General features: G+C 35.6%; 1 protein-coding gene across 1 annotated transcript in view; it reads right to left on the bottom strand.

Annotated features, from left to right (window-relative positions):
• The window catches only part of CNBD1 (cyclic nucleotide binding domain containing 1), a 385369-nt gene that overhangs the window by 58407 nt on the left and 300241 nt on the right, over nt 1–26721 (bottom strand). The window contains exons 8-9 of the mRNA XM_043483330.1: nt 9422–9559; nt 6990–7122 (exon numbers count right to left, since the gene is read on the bottom strand). Of these exons, the coding sequence (XP_043339265.1) occupies nt 6990–7122; nt 9422–9559 (271 nt within the window). The remainder of the gene's footprint in view (nt 1–6989; nt 7123–9421; nt 9560–26721) is intronic.

The following is a 26721-nucleotide window of genomic DNA, read 5'->3' on the forward strand; positions in this document are numbered from 1 at the left end:
ACTTAAGGACAGACAAATACATCAATGAAGCAGGATAGAGCACCCAGAAATGCACTCCAGAAACACAACCAACAGATCTTTAACAAAGGAGTAAAAGCAATATAATGGAGCAAAAGCAGTCTCTTCAACAAACGGTGCTGGAACAATTAGACTTGCTCGCTTGGGTATGTGCTCGGTCTTGTCTGACTCTTTGCAACCCTTGAAATGTAGCCCTCCAGGCTTCTCTGCCCGTGGAATTTCCCAGGCAAGAATACTGAAGTGGGTTGCCATTTCCTACTCCAGGGGATCTTCCCAACCCTAGGGATCAAACCCATGTCTCTTGGGTCTAGTGATGTCTTCTTTAAAATTAAAGACTTCTGTTCTTCAAAAATACATTGTATAATGAGTATGAGAAGACAAGGAACACTTTGGGAGAAAATATTTGCAAGGGACATATCTGAGAAACACTGTTATCCAAAATATATAAAGAATTCTTAAACCTCAACAATATGAAAACAAACAAAAATCTAATTTAAAAAAATGGGACAAAGAATTTGACTCTTCTCCAAAGAAGATATATCAATCAAAAAGCACATGAAAAGGTACTCCACTCATACATCATCAGGGAAATTAAAACCAAAACAAATCTGTTTGGCTAAAATCTAGAACACTGACAGCAGCAAATGCCAGCAAGGAGCAACAGGAACTCGCCTTGCTGCTGGAAATACAAAATAGTACAGCCACATTGGAAGTCAGTTTTTTACTTTCTCACAAAATAAAATATACTTTTATCATATTATCCAGTGATTTCACTCCTTAATGTTTACTCAAAGGAGTTGAAAACTTATGTTCACAGAAAACCCTGCATGCAAATGTTTTTAGCAGCTTTATTCAGAATGCCAAAACCTGAAAGCAACTAAGATGTCTTTCAGTAGATGAACAGTTAAACACACTGGGTTACATCCAGACAATGGAATATATCCAGTGTTAAGAAGAAATTAACTAACAAACTATGAAAAGATTTGGAAGAAACTTAAATGCTAAAGGGAAAGAAACCAATCTGAAAAGCTACATATATATTGTATGATTTCAATTCAGTGACAATATGGAAGTGGCAAAATCAAAAGAAAACAGTAAAAAGATGACTGATTGCCAGGTTTAGGGAGGATGAAGAGATGAGTGTGTACAGCGCAGAGAAGTTTTAAGGCATTAAGTACTCTGCACAATACCAAAATGGTGGACAAATAGACATTTGTCCAAGCCAGAGAATGTCTAATACCAAAAATGAGCCCTAACATAAACTCTGGGCTTTGGTTAATGATGTTTCAATGCAGATTCATTTACTATAAGAAAGGAACCACTTAGGTGGAATATTCTAATGATCAGGGATAGCATTCAAGATCAGGGGCAGGTGATATATGGGAATTCTCTGTACCTCCTATTAAGTTTTTGCTGTGAATTTAAAACTTCTTTAAGCAGTAAAGTCTATTAAAATGATTAAATGAATTAATATGCTACATTACAAAATATTCACTTAATGAAAAAAAAAAAAAAGGAAGAAAAACACATCACAATCACTGGCACCCTAAGACATAAATCTGATTCTGGGATGCTCAAGAGTGTCCTTGGGACTAAGAGTTTTGATACCCTCCAGAGTTAATTCATCTGCAAAGACAGATGTCAAAAAATTGGGGTTTAGAAACATTAGGTAGAAATTCTGTGGCTAAAACTCTCCATTTTTGGTTTGTGAAGTCTAGATTTTTTTTCATAATTGTTATATTTGCATATTTTATCTTATAAAACAAAATTGAATAATACATTTTTAGTATATTTAATTATTATGCTTGCTATATCATACCCAACCCAGAAAAGATGGAGCATATTGACATAAGCAGGATAACAATAAAATTTACACAAATGGTTCATTGATGTCTAATGATTGTACCATTTTTTTCTTATACACATGATACACATAGACATAGGTTGATTAGTGAGATCAGCTGGTTGCCATTTTCCAGTCAATCACACCTCAAAAAACATCACCAGGGAAGACTTTGTACACATACATTATACTCAGTCTCCCTTTGCAAATGAAGCAGAAGGAAAAAAAGACTTAAGTTAACAGAGGAACAGAGCCAGAAATAAGCTTTACTTATATCATAGATTTCCAGGGATTAATGTTAAATTCTATCAAGATTTTCAATAACAAAATCTCTATGAAACTTCACCAATATATTTTCCTAAAATAAGATCAAAACACACATAATTATGCTTTGGAATTCATACAACTGCTAATTTCGAAGCTGGATAATGAAAGTATAATTTGAGCTACACTCCACATATTCTGATAAAAGTTCAAAATAAATCTTGAGTAAAGTGAGAAGGATTATATCTAATGCTTTCTCTTTGATATATCATGTTTGCCACCACCATAAAAGAAAATTAGATTGAAAGAACTTATTCTTCAGTATGTTTATTTATGAGAACCATAGTATTTCAGAGCTGAAAGAAGTTTTGAGAATCATCTAGTGAAATTGCCATTCTTCCCTAAGGAGGAAAGATTTTTTTTTTTAACTGTAAAAGAATAAGGATGAAAGTTTTAAACAATTGGGAACAGTAGAAGAATAATGTAACTTTTAGCTTGCAAAATATAATCATGGACTTTTCAATATAATAGTTTCCACCATTAGTCCAAAATACATTCACCAAAAACAAACTTGAACCCAGCATGTCTAAGAAACTATGTGTCACATCAGGATCATCTTAACTTTTTGATGCTAAAGTTAAATATTTTAGGTTGAAACACAAATTATTCATCATTAGTAATCAAATAAATTAGAAAGACATGATTGTTCCCCTTTTTCCAAACCCCGTATCCTTTTGGTTCATGTAGTTGAGAAAACTCTTTGATTACAGTTCCTTCCTTCCTTTAAAATCATCTCAGAACTGTTAACATCCTGATAAATTGGCAAGGCTATGATAGTCTTATATAAAATAGTCCTGGAACTGAAGTATGGGCCAAGAGTTGATATTTCTACAAATACAAAAGGAAAACCCTATGGTAAATCCAAACACTCAACTTAAAAATAAGTCTATACATGTACTGACTTTACAAATGCTAAATGCCAGTTTTTTACAAATCAGTTTACTACTTGTCTTCTAAATAGACTTTTGACCAAAAAATGAATACGTCTTTAGGAAAAAAATGTTTTATGTTAGAAAATGCAATATATCATATTCAATTTTTCTAAGCAAGAATAAAATGAATATTTGGCTAAATATGAGCTAAACACTGCATTTCAATTATGATAAATAATATATAAAAACAAGCACAGAAAAAAACTTGGAGCAAATTCAGCAAAGGGTGCAGAGTCACACTAAATTGAACAGGTTTATTAGGGACTTCGAGTTTGAAGCATAAGGTACTTATCTTTTCTTTTTTTTTCAATCAATGAAACGTCTGGATGGTGCTATGCTAAACCTCACTTTCCTATTATGTAGTGACTTCCTCAAATGACATCTTAGCCAGATTCCACCACTTTTTCAACATACTTTTATTATTAGAATAGTCACATTTTGGAATTTATAAATTAGACTCATTCTTTTTAGAACTTTAGTATTAAACTTAATTCAGAAGTGTTCTCCTTCTGATCACATCCTTCACTGCAATTAGGATCTATAGGTTTGAGGTCGGGCACCATAGTGATCCCTGACTGAATGAGATCCAAGACTCTGACCCACCTACCATAGTTCCTCTTGTATTAGTGACTTAGTTTTGCCTGTGATGACAATTAGTATTGGCTGGGTGGCTTAAACAGTAAACATTTTCTTTTAGAACTTAGGAGGCTGGGACAACTAGGTGCCAACAGATTCAATATCTGCCGACAGCCTTCTTTCTGGCTTGCACATAGCTGTCTTCTTACAGTCTATTCACACAGCCGAGAAAGAGAGATCAGCTCTTTCTCTTCCTAGTTTTAAGGGCACTAATACCATTCAGGAGGACTCCACTCTCACGACTTAATTGCATCCCAAAGGTCCCACATCCAAGTAGCATCATATTAGAATTCAAGATTAAACTCAAGAAAGTAGGGAAAACCACTAGGAAATTCAGGGGTAACCTAAATTAAGTCCCTTGATGATACAGCAGAATAGATATAAGGAATTAGATGTGGTAGACAGAGTGCGTGAAAAGCTATGGATGGGGGATAACAATGTACAGGAGACAGTGGCCAAAATCATCCCAAAGAAGAAGATTTGCAAGAAGGCAAAGGGGCTGTTTGAGGAGGCTTTGTAAATAGCTGAGAAAAGAAGAGAAGTGAAAGGCAAGGGAGAAAGGGAATGATATACCCAACTGAATGCAGAGTTTCACAGGAGAGATAAGAAGGCCTTTTAAATGAACAACGCAAATAAATGGAGGAAAATAATATAATGGGAAAGACTAAAGTCTCTTCAAAAAAAAAAAAATTAGAGGTATCAAGAGAACATTACATGCAAGAGTGGGCACCATAAAGGACAGAAACAATAAGGTCCTAACAAAAGCAGAAGAGATAAAGAAGAGGTGACGAGAATACACTGAAGAACTATACAAGGAAGATCTTAATAACCCAGATAATCACAATGGTACAGTCACTCGCCTAGAGTCAGACATTCTAGAATATGAAGTCAAGTGGGCCTTGGGAAACATTATCATGAACAAAACTATTGGAGGTGATGGAATTCTAGCTGAGCTGTTTAAAAGTCCTAAAAGATGATGCTGTTAAAGTGCTTCACTCAATATGTTGGCAAATTGGTAAAACTCAGTAGTGGCCACAAGACTGGAAAAGGTCAGGTTGCATTACATTCCCAAAGAAAGGCAATGCCAAAGAATGTTCTAACTACCATACAATTGAGCTCATTTCACATGCTATCAAGGTCATCCTCAAAATCCCCCAAGCTAGGATTTAGCAGTACATGAACTGAGAGATTCCAGATGTACAAGCTGGGTTTTGAAGAGGCAGAGGAACCAGAGATCAAACTGCTAACAGTTGTTGGATCATGGATGAAGCAAAGGCATTCCGGAAAAACATCTACATCACTGACTATGCTAAAGCATTTGACTTTGTGGATCACAATGAACTGTGGAAAATTCTTAAAGAGGAGAGAGTACAAGACCACCTTACTTGTCTTCTTAGAAACCTATCTACAGGTCAAGAAGCAACAACTAGAACCAGACATGGAAAAACTGACTGGTTTTGGGGGAAATTTCCCAAAATTGGGGAAGGAATATGATAAGGCCACTGTATATTGTCAACCTGCTTATTTAGCTTATATGCAGAGGTGGATGAATCACAAGCTGGAATCAAGATTGCCAGGAGAAGTATTAACAACCTCAGATATGCAGATGATACCACTATAATGGCAGAAAGTGAAGAGAAACTAAACAGACTCTTAATGAGTGTGAAAGAGCAGGGTGAAAAAGCTAGCTAGAAACTCAACGTTAAAAAACTGAGATCATGGCATCTGGTCCCATCATCACATGGCAAATAGAAGGGGGAAAAGTGGAAAGAGTGACAGATTTTATTTTCTTGGGCTCCAAAATCACTGTGGATGGTGATTGCAGCCATTAAATCAAAAGACACTTGCTCCCTGAAAGGAAAGCTATGACAAACATAGACAGTGTATTAAAGGCAGAGACATCACTTAGCTGGTAAAAGTCCTTATAATCAAAGGTATATATTTTTCTAGTAGCTATGTATAGGCGACAGAGGATTAGATGGTTGAGGATGAGATGGTTGGATGGCATCACCAACTTGATGGACATGAGTTTGGGTAAACTCTGGGAGTTGGTGATGGACAGGGAAGCCTGGAGTACTGTGTCCAAATGGTCACAAAGAGTCGGACACACCTGACTGACTGAACTGAACTGAACTGAACTGATGTATAAATGTGAGAGTTGGATCACGTAGAAGCTGAGTGCCAAAGAATTGATGCTTTCAACTGGTACTGGGGAAGATTTACGAGAGTCCCTTAGCCTGCAAGATCAAAGTTGTCAATCCTAAAGGAAATCAACCCTGAATATTCACTGTAAAACTATTTGAAGCTCCAATACTTTGGTCATCTGATGTGAAGAGCTGACTCATTGGAAAAGACCCTGATGCTGGGAAAGACTGAAGGCAAAAGGAGAAGGAAGCAGCTGAGGATAAGATGTTGAGAAAGTAGCACCGAATCTATGGACATGAATTGCAGCAAAGTCCAGGAGATAGTGGAGGGCAGAAGAGCCTGGTGTGCTACAGTCCCAGCAGTGGCAAGAAGTGGACATGACTTAGCTCCTGAATAACAACAAGAGATTAGGGCTTCAACATATGAATTTTGTGGGACCCAAGATCAACCCATACCAGTTGGCATCTCTTATTTAGTGCACTTCTCATAGATGAAAATATTATAAAAATGACCCAATGCCACCTGCATTTTTTGCGTATATATAATCCAACATATTCATGCGTCATTGCAGGTCTAAATATTGGAAATATAGGTAGCATCACTACTGCTGTCCTGCTTTTAGTCTTAACTACTCTCTGTAATGATATTTTCCCTGATGATTTGTCACATGGGTTCAGACAAGCAAATGTGCAACTTAAGTATGTGTTCTTCCAAGGTAACACACACAGAAAAATGACTATAGTTTCTCATTGCATTTATACCATATAGTTTGGTCCTTACATTGACAGCAAGGGTAAATCAAGAAGGGTAGGGATTGTGGGGAGAAAAAGAGGATGTGGAAGTAACTACTTCTGAGATCACCCTTTGAATCAATACAGAATGATTTTTAATTAAAAAAGCAGCAATCTAAATGTCCAACTGCAAGTTAACATTAAATACATTAGAGAAACACACGTGACAAAATATTATATAAAATATTAAATTATAATATATTTATATTTAACATACTTATAAAATATTTTTAAAATGAGAAATTACAAATTTGAATAATATAATGTAAATAAAGTAATCCAAAATCACATTAAACTCACCATGACCTGGGGGAAATTTTTTCCATTTAGTGAACGTAACTAGTTCATATATGGATAAAGTAGGCCACTCCACATAATATGGACACTTATGGATTAACTTCACCTTATGTTGGTTTTCCAGTCTTGTCTTTTCCTGAAACAAAAAGTCATTATCAAAATTTGTGTATTAAGTAATTTAAAAAAGAGGCAAATAAAAGGATCAGTTCAGTTCAGTTCAGTCACTCAGTCATGTCCCACTCTTTGCGACCCCATGAATCGCAGCCCTCCAGGCCTCACTGTCCATAGGCAAATGGCAGTGAAAAGAAAAATAAAGGTTATATGAATGCAAACTATAATAGAATTTATTTGAATTTTTATAAAAGCAAGACCACATAACCCTTAAAGATTGAAATTTTAATCTTCATATTGGCTACTAAAATATTTTCCAACCTTTCACATTTATTTTTAAGTTCTTATAAATATTTTATCATTTCTGAAAGAACTCTGTCATAGTTGACTACACTCAAATGTTGTATTTGATGCAACATTTATTTGATCAAATAAGTGATACTTACTGACATTTTGAAAATAAAACCAAACGTGTGAAACTTTTTTTTTAGGCCAGCCACTCTGAAACCAGAGATTTGGAAGGAAGTTGAATCTCGGGCTTCTCCTGTGGTTCAGACAGTAAAGAATCTGCCTGCAATTCAGAAGACCCAGTTTTGATCCCTCGATCAGGAAGGTTCCCTGGAGATGGTAATTGGTACCCACTCCAGTATTTTTGCCTGGAGAATTCCATGGACAGAGGAGCCTGGTGAACTACAGTAAGTCCACGGGGTTGCAAGGAGTTGGACATGATTGAGTGACTAACACTTTCACACTTCACTGAATCCTGGGAAAGTCTTCTGTATCACTAACCCTGAGACCACTGCATCAAAAGAAATCCCAACTACTAACGACCTAGATCAGGAAGGTGGGTGTCTCTTGACCCTCTTCTGACACAGGATCTCACTGTAGCCCATACAGTGCCTGTGGCACATAGACCATGGTTAAATCCTTTCAAGAATTTCTGATGGAGGATGACCCTATTAGTCCCCCAATCCATCATTTATACAGACTTCTCTACCCTCCAGGGGAGGAGAAATACAAGATGGGTGTATTTTTCAACTTGAATGAAAGAGAATAAATTGTTAAAATTGAAGAAAATAAGTTTTCCTAATGCAGCAGAATTAGGAGGTCAGAGTTAAGTTATGATCACCTGTTCATGCAGTTTTGGATTTTGACATGCGCTATACCAATAATGACCCCATGGACTGTAGCCTATGAGGTTCCTCCATCCATGGAATTTTCCAGGTCAGAATCCTGGAGTGGGTTGCCGTTTCCTTCTCCAGGGGATCTTCCCAACCCAGGGATTGAACCCAGGTCTCCAGCATTGCAAGCAAAGGATTTTACCATCTGAGCCACCAGGGAAACTCAATAATCCCTAATTGTTTTGGTTTTTTTTTCCTGTTCCTGAGGCAGATTATACAGGTTTAGAGATCTCTGTCTGATTTTTCTGGTATCCCTAGTTGGTGACATGCCATTGTTGCCCAAAACAGTCATTGAATGAATGAATAAAAAATAGAGTGAATGAATGAATCTTAAATTTATGGAGAACCAAATGCACCAAATGCACATGTATCATAAATTATATCCATAGAGACCTTCCCTTCCACTTCAACTATTCATCAAAGGCTTAAGTGATATATATCAAGTCTTTTTTTTAAGATCTCCAATTCAAAACAAATTAAAATATTAAAAGAGATATGGATAACTTCTATCTAGAGAGTCAAAACACTCATAATGTGTTAACATATAGATTAGATATGGTCACACTGGTGACTGCAGCCATGAAATTAAAAGATGATTGCTCCTTGGAAGAAAAGCTCTGGCAAACCTTGGGGGTGTATTAAAAAGCAGAGACATCTCGACTTGCCAACAAAGGGCCTTAAAATCAAAGCAATGGTTTTTCCAGTAGTCATGCATGGATGTGAGAGTTGGATCACAAAGAAAATTGAGCACCAGAGAATTGATCCTCTTGAACTGTGGTACTAGGAAAGACTCTTGAGAGTCAAGGAGATCGAACCAGTCAATCCTAAAAGAAATTAACCCTGAATATTCATTGGAAGGACTGATTCTCAAGCTGAAGCTTCAATACTTTGGCCACCTGATGTGAAGAGTCAGCTCACTGGAAAAGCCCCTGATGCTGGGAAAGAGTGAAGGCAGGAGGAGAAGGGGCAACAGAGGACAAGGTAGGTTGCATGGCATCACCAACTCAGTTGACACGAGTTTGCGCAAACTCTGGGAGATGGTGAAGGACAGGGAAGCCCAGTGTGCTGCAGTCCATGCAGTCACAGAGTCGGACACGACTTAATGACTGAACGCCACCACCATCAACAACAACAAAAACATACCGTTTTTAACTTCGCGTAATTATTTGCTGAAATTTTAAGAATTTCACAGTCTTCTTCTGTCACCACTGAGTACCCCCTTGTTTCTGATTCAACATGAGCTGCAACTTCTAAGGTTCCAAAGGTACTCCATTGTCCAAGCTGTAAAAACACCAAGATCACTTAAACCTCATCATTATTCATCAGCATAAAAATATCAATGATAGGATCAGTCTAGGAGAGTCTACAAAAGGGAGTATCATAGGCGAAGCTCCAGGTGTGTGAAAGAAGAGGATCTGAAGTCCAGCATGGATGTCTTTTCTTCTGGCCAATATTACTTGCCCAAAACAAGAAAACTTCATTTTTTTCACTAGCTTGAAGAAAATAAATCATAAGAATAGATCTTCTGTGTTATTCACTGATTCATTTAAAATGCCTGAAATAGTGCTTTGTGCATAAGAGCCATCCAACAAATATTTGTTGAAGGGATGAGAAAATAGTGCACCTTTATCCATGGGTCTTCTATTTATTTTATAATACTCATGTTGGTAGTAATTATGTAAATGAATATAGTGTTAGGCAGGTATAAATCACTGGTGTATATATATATACATTTATATATATATATTCATGTAGGGTCTCCTAACTTACTATGCTACAAATAGATATTAAGCATACCAAAAATATTACCACTAGAATACATACTGTAAGTTTTTAGGATGTAGTGAGAATGTGTACAACTACATAGAAGATTTGTATTCATGTTTGCCCATGAAATACCAAATGGCATCTAGAAAAACAGGGGTAACTTCTCAGAGAAGACATCGGGTCAACATGCCTGGCTACCAGTGACGTGGGAGAGCTTCTACTCTTCCACGTCAAAACCATAGAAAGGTCAAATGTTTTCCTTAGTTGAATGAATAGCTGAAATTGAATCCACCCGTTTGAAAATAAAGAAGGAATTTAAAGTAATTGCTGGAATCAAAGTGGTCCAGAGTAATATCAAACTTAGATGAAGGTCTCAGAGTCTGAGGTCTAGGAATTGTCACGCATATTAGAATAAGAAACCCAGGGCCATACAAGGTGAGAAACCAGAATTGAATGTTTTTATATAAAGCTTGAGACTTAAAGGGTTGTATGACATGTTAAATGGGAGAAGCAAGTTGTTGGTTTGTTGTTGTTCAGTCCTGTCTGATTCTCTGCAACCCCATTGACTGTAGTAGGCCAGGATTCTCTGTCCTCCACTATCTCCTGGGGTTTGCTCTAACTCATGTCCATTGAGTCAGTGATGCTATCTAAACATCTTGTCCTCTGCTACACCCTTCACCATTTGCCTTCAATCTATCCTGGGACCAAGGTCTTTCCCAGTGATCAGCTCCTTGCATCAGGTGACCAAATTACTGGAACTTCAGCGTCAGCATCAGTCCCTCCAATGAATGTTCAGTGTTGATTTCTTGTAGGATTGACTAATTTGATCTCCTTGCAGTCCAAGGAACTCTTGAGTCTTCTATAACACCACAAGTCAAAAGCATCTTTTGGCATTTGACTTTCTTTATGGTCCAACTCTCACATATGTATATGACTACTGAAAAACCATAGTTTTGATTATTTGGACCATTGTTAGCAAGTTGATGTCTCTGCTTTTTACTACACTGTCTAGGTTTGTCATAGTTTTCCTTACAAAGAGCAGCATCTTTTATTTTCATGTCTGGAGTCAACATTCACAGTGATTTTGGAGTCCAAGAAAATACAATCTGTCACTCTTTCCATGTTTTATCCTTCTATCTGCCATGAAATGGTGCGACCAGATGTCTTGATCTTAGTGTTTTTAATGTTGAGTTTCAAACTAACTTTTTCACTCTCTTCTTTCACTCTCATCAAAGGTTCTTTAGTTTCTCTTACTTTCTGCCATTAGAGTGGTATCATCTGCATATCTGAGAAAATCATGTTATAGTAATGTTATATATAATATTTGTGTTTTGTCATGAATTACTGTTAATTTTGTTTTATTATAAATGAATGTGAGCTTTTATCATGTTTAAGTGCTAATTTTTATTTTATCATGAATGAATATTGAATTTTCTGCTTCTGAGATGATCCTCTTCATTAAGCTTTTAATGTGGTTAAATGACACAATGGACATTCATTCTTGGGATAAAAGTAGCTCATTCACCATGTGTTACATGATTTATATATCACTGGTTTTTCTTAGGATGCTTCTATTTTTTAATAAAATTGGCCTTTAATTTTCAAAAAAAAAAAAAAACCCAAATATTTCTCCCGGTAATCTTGATTCTAGCTTGTGATTCATCCAGCTCAGCATTACGTGTGATATACTCTGCATAGAATTTCAATAATCTGGGTGACAATATACAGCCCTGATGTACTCCTTTCCCAATTTTGAACCAGTCCATTGTTCCATGGCCAGTTCTAACTTTTGCTTCTTGATCTGCATACAGGTATCTCAGGAGACAGGTAAGGTGGTCTGGTATTCCCATCTATTTCAGACTATGCCATGGTTTGCTGTGATCCACACAGTCAAAGGCTTTTGTGTAATCAATGAAGCAGATGTTTTTCTGGGATTCCCTTGCTTTCTCTTTGATCCAATGGATGTTAGCAATTTGATCTCTGTTTCCTCTGCATTTTCTGAATCCAGCTTATACATCTGGAAGTTCTTGGTTCACGTACCTCTGAAGCCTAGCTAGAAGGATTTTGAGAATTACCTTGCTAGCATATGCAATGAGTGCAATAGTACAGTAATTTGAATATTCTTTGGCATTGCCCTTCTTTGAGACTGGAATGAAAACTGATCTGTTCCAGTGCTCTGGCCAATGCTGAGTTTTCCAAATTTGCTGACATATTTAGTGCATTACTTTAACAGCATTATCTGTAGGATTTTAAATAGCTCAGCTAGAATTCTGTCACCTCCACTAGCTTTGTTTGTAGTAATGCTTGCTAAGGCCCACTTGACTTCACTCTCCAGGATGTCCAATTTTAGGTGACGAACCACATTGTCATGGTTATCTTGGTCATTATGACCACTCTTGTGTAGTTCTTCTGTGTCTTCTTGCCACCTAATCTTATTAACAATCAATAATTTCAAGCAGATGATTTATACATATTTTTCCTGATATTCTAATTGTTTCTTAATAAGACTCAGTCTGAGTTACCCAATAAATTATTATGAAAGCATAAATCACCCATGACCTTGAATAACATTCTTAAGGTTTTCTTTCTTGATTCATTTTTTAATATCAGACACTCAATGTCAGGCAAGTATTCAACTTCCAACACTCTTTATACACTCACTTATTTTAATTGAATTAATTTAAATGATTGATGCTTATAACATTTCCATTCTGTTCTATAACTTTGGCCATCTTCAAAGTGCTCAAGAAAAAGAACTTTCAAAGAACTAGAATTGTGTATTTACTTAAAATAGCAATGCAGAATGAGTTAAAAAAAGATTATAATTTCAGACAGCATGTGAAACAAATTGCTAAAAATTGAATTTTAGCTAGGAAAACATTCATTCCAAAGAGAAGGAATGCAAAAAGTTGACAAAAATTGGTAAAAGTAAATTTCATTTTTTCATATATAAAAAATTTTAAATAACTAATATGGAATACATTTAAAACAAGATAAACTTAAAATAATTTACAGCAGAAATGCCAAGGAGAAGTGCAGGAAGATAGAACTGAAATACTTTAAAAAATGTCTATGCTCTGAAGGAAAAAAGATTTATGTAGCTTTTTTAAGTTCAAATTACAAATTTAATTATAGGAATTAGAACTTTGTAAATGGAATAGATAAATAAATGCAATGAAATAAAATGAAGTGATAAAATTTTATGTACCTAGAATGTCTAATAACACTAATAATTTGACCTAAAAATAAAAACAACAAAAGCAGATGACTACAAATAAAAGGAGAAAAATATTTTTAGAAATTTCCAGAAGAGAATAGCCAAATGAACCACAAAGGAAAGAAATATGCTCAGACTCACTAGAAAACAGTTTTATATTTATTTATCAATCAGATTGAAAATATTAAATTACTCTAACCTATGAGACTGGGGAGATACTTTAATACATAACTTGAAAAAATGTAAAAAAAAAAACTTTAAAAATGAAAAATTATCTGGCAATATTTACTAAAATAATTAAAGAATGTATGAAATACTTTATCCAGGAACTCCTTTCCTAAGAACCTAAATTGAATACACTACTTTCTTAGAGATATATTTAAAGAAGTTAATGCAGCACTTATAGCAACTCCTGACTGCAGTATCCCTGTAATGGTCACCAGCTTAGATCACTATGTGGGTGTGTGTTATTTGTAGCTTGTGTGTCTATGTGTCTATGTATACGCACATATATATGTGAATAAATTATATAAATACACTCACCCTAAGTTCTAACAAACTGTTAAAAATCAGTTACACCTATACATTTTAACATTTCTTATGATGAAAAAAATAACAAATGGGAATCTATTATTTAAATATTAAAAAAAATCTTTAAAGGGAAAGATGACAAAAACAGTACTCTATAAGTGTATACATGTACTTATCCTTGTGTCAGTTCAAGAAAAGCTGTACAAGTGTAATTACAAGGTTATTCAGAGGAGAGGAGACGTGAAAATGACAGATTTATTATATTTCTTTTCAAACTTCCTTCTATTTTTTTCAACAATAATAAGAAGCGTGTGTTTAATTTTACACATTTTTTAAATACATGTAAAATGCAAGTTCAAACAACATTCTCTGTCTTCTAAGACAACAGAAATAAAATAAAAAATAAATAAATGGGACCTAATCAAACTTATAAGCTTTTGTACAACTAAGGAAACTATAAACAAAAAGAGAAAGCAACCTACACAATGGGAGAAGATATTTGCAATGTATGTGATCAATAAAGACTTAATTTCCAGAATACACAGAGAGCTATACAACTTCACAGCAACAGCAGTCAGACTGGCCATTATTCAAAGTCTGTAAATAATAAATGCTGGAGAAAGTGTGGAGAAAAGGGAACCCTCCTACACTGCTGATGAGAATATAAATTGGCACTATATAGCCCCTCTAGAGAAGAGAATGGAGATTTCCTCAAAAAACTAAAAAAGTAGAGTTGTTTTATGATCCAGAAATCCCACACTTGGGCATATACCCAGAAAAGACAAAAGTTTTAATTTGAAAAGATACATGTAACCCAAAATTTATAGCAGAACTATTCACTATAGCCAAGACATGAAAGCAACTTAAGTCTCCATCAACTCTTAGGATTGATGGATAAGGAAGATATATATATCTTCACTGTGTATATATACAGTGAAATATTACTCAGCTTTAAAAAAATTGAAAATGCCATTTGCACCAACATGGAAGGACCTAAAGCTTATCCTACTAAGTGAAGCAAATCAGAGAAATATGTGGCACATAAAAAAAGTAGTATAAAGGAACTTATTTACAAAGACTAACAGACATATAAATCACACTTAAGGTTAACAAAAGGGAAGAGGAGGTACAGATAGAGATAAGTTGGGAATATGGATTAACAGATGCACAGAACCATATAAAGATAGATAAACAGCAAGGATTTACTGTATAGCACAGAGAACTGCATTTCATATCTTGTAGTAAACTATAATGGAAAAAACCCTAAATGTACAGTTGAGTCACTTTGCTATACACCTGAAACTAACACAATATTATAAATCAACTATACTTCAATTTTAACAATTCTCATATTTTTCATGCTTGTATTATCTCTTAATACCTTTATGTTGATATACAAAATATGTTAAATTATGTACATCAAATATTTATAGCTGTTTCCTCTCCATGATGAAATTGCAGAGAATTCACTTTATTATTGTGTGTGTGTTTAGTTGCTCAGTCGTGTCCGACTCTTTGCGACCCCATGGACTGTAGCCTTCCAGACTCCTCTGTCTGTGGGGATTCTCTAGGCAAGAATACAGGAGTGAGTTGCCAAGCCCCCCTCCAAGGGTCCTTCCCAGCTTAGCGATTGAACCCAGGTCTCCTGAGTTGCAGGCGGATGTTTTACCATCTGAGCCAGAATGGAAGCCCTTTTCTGCATTTTCTAATTTTTTTCAATAAATATAATTTATAATAGATAATATTATGAAGTTATTTTAATGATTTACAACTCAATCTTTCTCAATTTTTTGGAAAATATTTTTAAGATTTTGTATATAATCTTGTTTAGGGGGATAGTTAGTAGAGGTACACAAAAGGAAATTTTTCTCTCACTTCCAAAATCTCATGTCATTTTACTGCAAAATAAATTGATAGATAACATAAACTGTACTGTGAAGCAATGTATTCCCATGATTTAAGAATTAACTTCTCCAAAAATGCACACCCAAATAACGTGCCTCTGAACATCAGGAGTTGGTACATCCTTTACGGGGCTTCCCGAGTGGCTCAGTGGTAAAGAATCCACCTGCCAATGCTGAAGATGCAGGAGGTGTGGGTTCCATCCCTGGATCAGGAAGAGCCCCTGGAGGAGGAAATGACAACCCAGTCTAGTATTCCTGCCTGGAGAATCCCATGGACAGAAGAGTCTGGTGGGCTACTGTCCATAGCGTTGCAAAGAGTCAGACATGGCTGAGCAGCTGAGCACACACGCACACACATCCACTACAATTTTTTTTAAATAAAAAAGCCATGTTGAGATTTGTTTTAAACTGCATTTTTCAAGAATAAACTTTTCTGAAAAAAACAAAAGACTTTCATAGGTACAATTTTTGTTCTTGTACTATTTTTCCATGTATTCTAGCTTCCAGGCACATTAAACAAGATCAATAACTAAAATTACAGTTGCTATTTTTAAACCAAGGAAAAGTCTTGTTCTTAACACTATGAAACATGTTTTCTTTGTTTTAAGGGACTGAAGAGACAGAGAAAATACAAAGCCTCGATAGAGGAGGGGTTCAAGACTGACGTCTAAGGATGAATTTTAAAACCCTTAAACTTCTAATATTTTGCACCACAATATGTGGTTGTTTGTAATTTCCATTTTTCTTGAGTTTCTGCAGCTTTCATTAGATATGCAAGGTGCTCTCTCTCTCTCCAAAAAGTTAAAAAGTATTGCTATAGATAGAAAATGATTACTTTTTCCCTATGATTTAAAAGGCTTATATAGAAGATACCTTCTTAACTAAACAATGTTATAAATAAAAGGGATAGAAAGATGGTGCCTTTCATAATCTTTTGGAGGGAGGATTTTGGCCTTATTGAGACTGTACTGTAACATCTAGAAGGAACAATCTTTGAAAGGATAATCTGCTTGGGACCTATGTCATCCCACAGGGTGTGACTTAAAAGAATTCTCCAAGTACATTTGCTCCAAACTTGTATGCTGAGTCAAAGAAGGTGTTTCTTATTATAGAAAAATAATTGATCTTTTAAGATTATATTAATAACTATGCAGTCTCTAACTGAAAACTGCAGCCATGAAATTAAAAGATGTTTTCTCCTTGGAAGAAAAGCTATGACAAACCTAGGCAGGATATTAAAAAGCAGAGACATTACTTTGCCAACAAAGGTCCATATGGTCAAAGACATGGCTTTACCAGTAGTCATATATGGATGTGAGAGCTGGACCATTAACAAAGCTGAACACCAAAGATGCTTTCAAAATGTGGTGCTGGAGAATACCTTTGAGAGTCTCTTGGACAGCAAGATCAAATCAGTCCATCCTAAAGGAAATCAACCTTGACTGTTCATTGGAAGGACTGATACTGAAGCGGAAGCTCCAATACCTTGGCCACCTGGTGTGAAGAGCCAACTCACTGAAAAGATCCTGATGCTGGGAGAGACTGAGGGAGGGAGGAGAAGGGGGTGACAGAGGATGAGATGGTTGAATGGCATCATCGGCACAATGGATATGAGTTTGAGCAAACTGCGGGGGATTCTGAAGGACAGGGAATCCCAGTGTGCTGCAGTCCACGGGATCACAAACAGGCAGACACAACTTAGCCACTGAACAGTACCAAGTGAAACCTACAAATCAACTTGACTTTTAGATATAGTCAGTAAATCCCTCTTTAAAAGTTGGCTATAAAAGATGTCATTTTATTTCCCTCACATATTTTACCAAGAAGAGTCTAGACATCATGATGAACAAGAGAAGTTCTTTTTATTTCCTCTAAAACAGAGTGGTTTTTTTCAAACACCCTGAGGGTATTTCCACCTCTTCAACTGTTCAAAAGAAACACTTGTCTGAAATAACTAGCCCACTGGATGCTTGTCTGGATTTTACCCAGCTTCCAGGCCCAGTTTAAACCTTAATCTCTTTCACAAAATCACCTTGTTCATCACAGTTACTCCTCGAATTTCTAATAAAGTATGCATTCTATTGTTTTGTTATGTAACATGCACTGCTCTTATAAGTATGGGCACTCTAAAAAATCAATGATAATATTATATGACTAACTTTAGATTGTGAGGATAAAGAAATTTGTTTCCCTCCCTCCAGTATAGGGAGATTTTCAACAGCAAGTGAGCCTGAGTTACATAATCATCACATACGGCCACTTTAAGATCAGTAATATTCTAGTCAAATATTTTTTATTTTTAAAAGTCCTGTTGTAAAAAAAAAAAGAATTACTCTATAGGTTAATCTTGAACTTTGTATATCAAGCTTATCTGATGCTTTCCTTGCTTAATTCCACTGTGGTTACTGAACATTTCAAATTTTAATCACTTGAATCAATCATTTGAAATTTGTAGAGCCTCATGACAGCATCAAGTCAATTTTTAAAAATGTTTCATGTGCCCTTAAAAGGAGTGTGTACTCTGTAACTGTTTGCAATGTTGAATACATATCTACCAGATCAAGTTTGTGTTGTTCAGAATTTCTATATCTTTATTGATATCTTTTTTTTAGGTCTAGACCTTTATCAGATTCCATTAAAATCCCTCACTGTAGTTGTGAATTTATTTCTTCTTTGTGCTCCATCAGTTTTCAGTTTATATATTTTGAGGTTATAACTTTACGGCATATAATTTCACATTCATGAAATATTTCTTTATCTTTAATGGTGCTCTTGCAATAAAGCATACTTTGCCTACCATCAGAATAGCTATCCCAGACTTCTTTTTAGTGGGATCTGATTTATTATATTCTATTACCTTTCTTTGTAAATTCCTATATATTTGTAATAAGATGTGTTGGCATATAGGGTGTTATTTTATCTAATCTGACAACCTTTGTTTATTAATTGAAGTATTCCACCTGTTTATATATAATGTAATTATTGATACATGTAGGCTTAAATCTGATACGTTAATGCTTGTTTTTGTTTTTTATTTTTCTATTTCTGTGTCATTTTCTCTCCTTCATTGCTTTATTTTAAATTAATCAAACATTTTTCTGTTATTTTGCTATACCTTTATTTAGCATAGTATATTATTATTCTTTTGGTGGTTGCTCTAGTAATAATAAGATATATTCTTGTCTTGCTAGAGTATACTCTAAATTAGGTCTTTTTTTTTTTAACTTTTCAGAAAGGCAAAGATGCAAAACATCTTTAAATCCATTTACTGTATCCTCTTTTTTTTTGGGGGGGGGGGTTACCACTTTTGTTATACTTCTATATACATGTAGACCTCCCCAGGTAAAACTGTTTTATTCTGTCAAAGAATATTTAGATTAACCACATATCCACAAATTTCCTTTGCTCTTCAATCCTTACTAAATTCTTATAGTTTATTTGGAACAATATATATATATATATATATATTTTTTTTTTTTTCTTCCAGAACTTCTTTGCCTTGGGATTCCTTTCTGAAAAGTTCTTCTAGCAATGAGATTTCTCTCTACTATTTGCGTGAACACATATTTATTTTGCCTTTAAAGATATTTTTTTCTGGCTATTGATGTATGGAGTGTCAACTGCTTTTATTTCACTATTTAAATAATTGTCATTCCATGTTTTGTGACATAATGATCTATTGAGAGAGTACTAACATTTACCTTTGAACATGTTGTGTCCATTCTATCAGCTTCAACATTAAAATTACCTCTGACTGGTTTTATTAGTTTCTAGTATGTCTAGATGTCATTACCTAGCTTGTAATTCACATCCAACTTGAATCTGTTGCTTGATGCCTTTTCACAGTTGGGAACATGTTTTCAATCCATACTACTTCAGGCAGTGCCAAATATTGCTTCTGTCCCATTCTAATTATTCTTTTTCCTTAAACGTTATTACTAACTTGTCAGAATTTGTCATCACCTCCATCACCTGACCTGCCTTCTGAGAAATCTGTATGCAGTTCATAAAGCAACAGTCAGAGCTGGACATGGAACAACAGACTCGTTCCAAATAGGGAAAAGAGTACATGAAGGCTGTATATTGCCACCCTGCTTATTTAACTTATGTGCAGAGTACATCATCAGAAATGCCAGGCTGGATGAAGCACAAGCTGGAATCAAAATTGACAGGAGAAATGTCAATAACCTCTGATATTCAGATGACACCACCCTTATGACAGAAAGTGAAGAAGAACTAAAGAGCCTCTTGATGAAAGTGAAAGAGGAAAGTGAAAAAGTTGGCTTAAAGCTCAACATTCAGAAAACTAAGATCATGGCATCTAGTCTCATCACTTCACGGCAAATAGATGGGGAAACAGTGGAAACAGTGACAGAATTTCTTTTCTTGGGCTCCAAAATCACTGCAGATGGTGACTGCAGCCATGAAATTAAAAGATGCTTGCTCCTTGGAGAAAAAACTATGACCAAACTAGACAGCATATTAAAAAGCAGAGACATTACTTTGCCAACAAAGGTCCATCTAGTCAAAGCTATGGTTTTTCCAGTAGTCACGTATGGATATGAGAGTTGGACCATAAAGAAAGCTGAGTGCCGAAGAATTGATGCTTTTAGACTGTGGTATTGGAGAAGACTCTTGAGAGTCCCTTGGATGGCAAGGAGATCCAAGCAGTCAATTCTAAAGAAATCAGTCCTGAATATTCATTGGAAGGACTGATGCTGAAGCTGAAACTCCATTACTTTGGCCACCAGATGCGAAGAACTGACTCATTTGAAAAGACCCTGATTCTAGGACTGATTGAAGATGGGAGGAGAAGGGGATGAGAGAGCATGAGATGGTTAGATGGCATCACTGAATCGATGGACATGAGTTTGAGTAAGTTCCAGGAGTTGGTGATGGACAGGGAGGCTTGGCGTGCTACAGTCCATGGGGTCACAAAGGGTCAGACATGACTGAACTACTAAACAGACTATCCATCTTATGCTCTTTTCGGTAATCAGTAATTTTTTCTACTAATCTATTTTTTAATTCAGTAATTCTCTCCTGTTGTATTTAATCTGCTGATAAACACATGTATGGAGTTATTAATTTTTATATTGTTAAGTCACAAAGTTTATATTTGTTTTGTATTACAATTTTTGTTTTATAGTGAGATTCTTCCCTCATCTATTTTCTTCAAAATACAATCACAGTTATTTTTAACTGATAATTTCCATAACCTAAGGTAAAGAGTCAACTCATTGCAAAAGATCCTGATGCTGGGAAAGATTAAGGGTGGGTGGAAAAATGGGCATCAGAGGATGAGATGGTTGAATGGCATCACTGACTCAATGGACATGATTCTGAGCAAACTCTGGAAGACAATGAAGAAAAGGGAAGTTTGGAGTGCTGCAGTTCATGGGGTCACAAAGAGTTGAACGTGACTTAGTGACTGAACAATAACAGCAATAACAAAGAATATGCAATGTCTGAACTATTCCTCTATCCATTCACATCATATGCTAATGAGTATGTGAGAACTTGATATTGATTGCACTTTGCATCTTATATGTTGCATGTGTGTGTGTCTTTATTTATCTTTTTGAGTTAAATTTCTTTTCAAAGTATTTTAACAAGCTACACATTTTCTAGTTCACATAAAAGATACATTTAAGATTGCAGGAAGGAAGTGGATCAGCAAAGAAAAGTAGTACCTGTAGAACTCATAGGAAATGTGTTCTTGACGTGTGTTATGCCTCTCACAATGCAAACTCTCCTGAAGAGCCCAGACTATAACCTGTAAGCACATGTGCACAGCTCAGGGAATAACCATAAACTAAATTTCAGGTCACATATCCAATCATTATGTTTTACACCTGAAACTAATATAAGATTGTAAGCCAACTATACTTCAATAAAAATTAAATTACTAATAACATGAAATTCTGTGTGCTGACTATCTGGCTAAAGAAAACAAATTTTCCTATTTAGATAGAAAGTCGTTATGCTAATTATCAGTATATTAATTTTTTAAACTTTAAAATAGCCCTAAAAACAGAGTATGCATAGTATGGTTTTATCTATTTCTTCACATTATTTAAAATACAAAAGCAAATAGCATTCTGTTTTTTTGACAAACATAAAGGCTTTGAAATTCAACCATGTTAACCTAGTACCTAGTGCATTTCATTTTTCACTGCTGCATGATAATACTCAAATTATTTATTTAAAATAATTTAAAATAATGTTAATGAATATTTGTGCTGTTTTAAGTCTGCGGTTAGAAAGCAATGATGATATAAGCATTATTGTGCATGACTCTTCATATCATACGTAACTATTTCTCTCATATAAATGCCTAAGGATGCAATTTCCATGCAATAGGATGTGTCGGCACTTTAACATCTAATATTAAACTCTTCTAAAGTACAGGTTCTAATTTATACCGCATCTGCCACATAAATGCATTCTGTTTCTGTGAAACTTCTCACACATTTTGTATTATGTGTTTTTTAAAATGTTTACCAGTTTGGTAGTAATACTATTTATTGTGAGCTTCCCAGGTGGCACTAGTAGGAAAGAACCATCCTGGCAATGCAGGAGATGTGAGATTCCCGGGCTGATCCCTGGGTCGGGAGGATCCCCTGGAGAAGGGAATCGCAACTCACTCCAGTGTTCTTGCGACAGAGGAGCCTGGTGGGCTATTGTCCGTAGAGTCCCAAAGACTCAGGCATGACTGAAGTGACTCCGCAGGCACTGTTGATTGTAATACTTTTTGTTATTTAGATGTAGTTATTTTTAAATGTAAAATTTATCTACTGTGTATTTCCTAGATTGATAAGATGGTGAAGCAACTTTTCATTTGCTTTATATTTAATTCATAGTTTCTCTTCTATAAAATATTGATTTATATGTTTTGTATTTTTATTATATTTTCCTTTTAGATTTGTGGATCATTATTTATAAATTTCAGACATTAGTTCTTGGCCTTTTCTGTATGTTGAAGATATCTTCTTTCAATGCACGCTTTGTCTCTTAATTTACTTAGGGTATTAAGAAACAAATAAAAAGTTCTTTACTTTAAACATATATTCTTATAGTTTAATTCTATAAGTATCTCAATTAAAAAAATACTTAAGCATTTGCTAACGTGGCATCATGAAAAAATTGTCATACCATCTTCTAAAATATTTGAGCTTATCCCTTACTCAGTTAAGCTCGTGATCTAAAGTTATTTTTATGTATAATGGGAAGCAAACATGCAGTTTTATATTTTCTATCCATATAGATAACCAATTGTCTTAGTTCATATTCCTGAATTATCCCCACTGCTCTTCATGACATTGTTTCACATGAAAGCTCACACATCTGCTCTTAATTTTGAACTCTCTGGCTGCCACTGTGTTCATCTATGACCCACTATTTTGTTATAAAAACACTATATTGATTATGTAGCTTATTTTAAGTCTTGCTATCTTGCTCTCTGGTAAGAAAAGTCCCCCTTTTCAAAGTATCATCTTTGGATATATCTACACTATTCTTAGCCTTTTGTTCTTTAGTATAATTTTTAAAATCAATTTGTCACTATCCACAAAGATACTTGATTTCTTCCCCCCCACTGGAATTCCTTAAAATTTATAGATCATTTGGGACACTTGTCATCTTAAAATATTGAATGGTCCTGTCCGTGAACATTTCTCTAGTATCTTTTAATGAATATGTACACCGTTCTCTAACAAGTACTGCAACAAAAATTTTGTTATATTTCTCTTGTTTTTTTTGTTAATGGTATTTTCTTATTATTTTCTGTAATTCTGTGAATTCTTTATTTTCAGATCAACAAGGTATTTACAATAATGTTCTATTACAGTTTAGTCAGTTCTTTAGTATTTTCAGTTTAGAGAAGGGATTGGCAAACCTTTTCTATAGAGTACTAGAAAGCAAATATTTTTAGTTTTGCAGGTCATTTAGTGGTTGTCACTGCAGATGGTGACTGCAACCACAAAATTAAAAGACACTTGCTCCTTGGAAGAAAAGCTATGACCAACCTAGACAGTATATTAAAAAGCAGAGACATTACTTTGCTGACAAACGTCTGTATAGTCAAAGCTGTGACTTTTCCAGTAGTCACATGTGGATGTGAGAGGTGGGCCATAAAGAAAGCTGAGTGCTGAAGAATTGATGCTTTTGAACTGTGGTGTTGGAGAAGACTCTTGAGAGTCCCTTGGACTGCAAGGAGATTCAACCAGTCCATCCTAAAGGAGATCAGTCCTGGGTGTTCATTGGAAGGACTGATGCTGAAGCTGAAACTCCAATACTTTGGCCACCAGATGCAAAGAACTGACTCACTAGAAAAGGCCCTGTTAATGGGGTTCTTAAAAGCAGGGAAAGAAAGTAAAATAATTAAATCCATAATTTGAAAGTAATTTTATTAAAGGGGAGGGTGCTTAAACTGGAACTCTGTTAGGAAGTTTTTGAATTTCTGATTCTAATTTTTTATAATGCAGTTAAAACATAATGTTCATCCATCTTCACTACTGTGCTTAATAAATAATTGACTAGGGGTAAAGCATAGTTCTTGGACTGTGCCTAAATGTACTTGAGTCTTTGACGTTGAAAACAGACAGAACAAACTACAGGCCCGTGATGGACTCACACTTGTGGCAGTAATGAATCTATGAGGGATGCACCAGTCATCAAGGGAATACATTCCATGCTCAAACCTATTCCTACAGGAGGGGGAATAAAAAGGTGGGGCGTGGGGGGAGGTTCTTGGTCTTCACAGTATATCTGTGAAGTGAAGTGAAGTGAAGTCACTCAGCCAGTCTGACTCTTTGCAACTCCCTGGACTATAACCTATCAGGCTCCTCTGTCCATGGGATTTTCCAGGCAAGAGTACTGGAGTGGGTTGCCATTTACTTCTCCAAGTATATCAGATACATATCTGATAGGGAAGTTAAAATGGAGGTAGTCTTATTCAGGCTTTAGAAGCAGGAGAGCAGGCTTCTGGCCTGCCTGGACACTGCTTGGACTGCTTGCCTGCTGGCAAAACACACCAATTGTTACCAGCAAGTCAGGCAGCACTTTAGATAAGAGAGAGAGTCTTGTAATTTCTGAGCCCCTGAAGGTCTGGCCAGTCCCCCAGGGTCTAAGAAGTCTCATGACTCACAAGATGAAACAGCATTGTAAAAGTTAAAGTAAAACCAGAGCTGCATTTTGGCATGCAGACTGATGATGATTTGAAAAATCTGTAAGTGCAATTAGTTATTTTAAAAGAATAAGCATGAAAATGAGTATCTGTAGTTATAATTTTCAACATCCAACTTCTAGCCATCAGTTTGTGGTCTGGGACTATAAGGGGAGCTCCCAAAACTGAAATTTAAAGTTTTGCCCGCGGGGTGGATGCACTAGAACCCTTTTCCAATTGAGACTCCAGATTACTGTTAATGTGGGACATCCTAGCACTGTTCAAGTCTGGATGTAAGTGCCAGCTCAATTTGGTGATGTATATGCTGTTACTTCTCTCTATTGCTTCCATTTCTTTTATTTTAATGACTATACACTGAAACTACATCAAATAACTCTTCTATAAAAAAGTTAAATTGTTTATTTGTGTGTAACCTGTGGCTTCTTTTGTTAATGAACCTTCAAACCTAAAATGAAACTAAAACTCTTGGCAAAACAATCTCAAATAGTTGGTGGTTGAATTTCAAATACTTTCAAGGGATATAGTAGGAAGTACTATAGTAAGAAAGCAATATTACAAAGAAGGGTGAATTGAAATGTCGAAGTACATTTGAATAAAACATTGGGGCTGTTTTTTGCTTGAACAAAGGGGAAAGCAAAAATGTTAGTCTCTGTCGTGTCTGAGTCTTTTGTGACCGCATGGACTGTAGCCCACCAGGCTCCACTGTCCATAGAATTCTCCAGGCAAGAATGTTGGAGAGGGTTGCCATTCCCTTCTCCAGGGGATCTTCCCGACGCAGGGGTCAAACCTTGTCTCCTGCATTGCAGGCAGATTCTTTATTGTCTGAGCCACCAGGGAAGCCCTGGGAAAAAAAGGGGAAGAACTAAACAACTCTTGGGGAAAGCAGCATGCTATAGAAGGCAATCTGCTAGAGGAACTTCTAGCAAAACATTAGGCCAACTTCAAAAAACATTATTACTATGTGCTTTTCCAAGCTGTCAAGAATCTCTAACACTTTAAAGATTTGTGATGCTAGTGTCAAAAAAGTCTGCTGCACTGAACCAAATAAAAATCATTTTTGTTGGTTTTGGTTTGTTCATTTGTTTCAAAATTATTGGTCTTTAGACATGGAAAGGAAGAATATTAGTAGTCAAAACTCTTGTCTCAAAGAGGGCAAGAAGGATGGATTTGTTGAAAAGAAAACAAATACCAGCAGATGTACAGTGTATAGTGGTGAGGAACTTTACCGTTGGCAACTTGCACAGCAGTCTGGGACTGAGTGAGGCCGCTCGATCACTTGGATTCAAATGTTATGGTATATTTTTATAGTTACTGATTATAAGAGAATAGTTATTAAGGACATTAATCTTGCAACAGCAGTTCATTTTGATTTTTCTATTTAATAAAGACATAAACTGCTTCCTGATACAAGACAGTGGACTTAGGACCTGACAAATATTAGCTCTTTGAGTCCTCATAATAGCCCTCTGACGTGAGTTTATTACTACACTCATTTTCAAAGTGATAAAAGTGAGATTTAGAAGGCTGAGTAAGCCTCCCGCGGTCACAGAGCTATTAAGTGGCAGAGGCAGTGCCGGGACTCAGGCAGGTTGACTCCCGAGCCGGAGTTGGGCCAATCACTCCTTTATGCTCCCTGTGAACGCACAGACCAGGCACAGAGTCAGCGAGGAGAACGAGTGCTGAAAAATTATAACTACAGATATTCATTTTATACATTTTAAATAACCAATTGTACATACAGATTTTTCAAAAATTTAAAATTCCCAATTCCATTCTAAGTGACTTTTTATTTCTCTGATCCTTTTGCTCAATAAATGCAATCATTAATTCTCTCTTT

Source organism: Cervus canadensis, chromosome 12 (assembly GCF_019320065.1).
Source record: "Cervus canadensis isolate Bull #8, Minnesota chromosome 12, ASM1932006v1, whole genome shotgun sequence".
Lineage (NCBI taxonomy): Eukaryota > Metazoa > Chordata > Mammalia > Artiodactyla > Cervidae > Cervus > Cervus canadensis.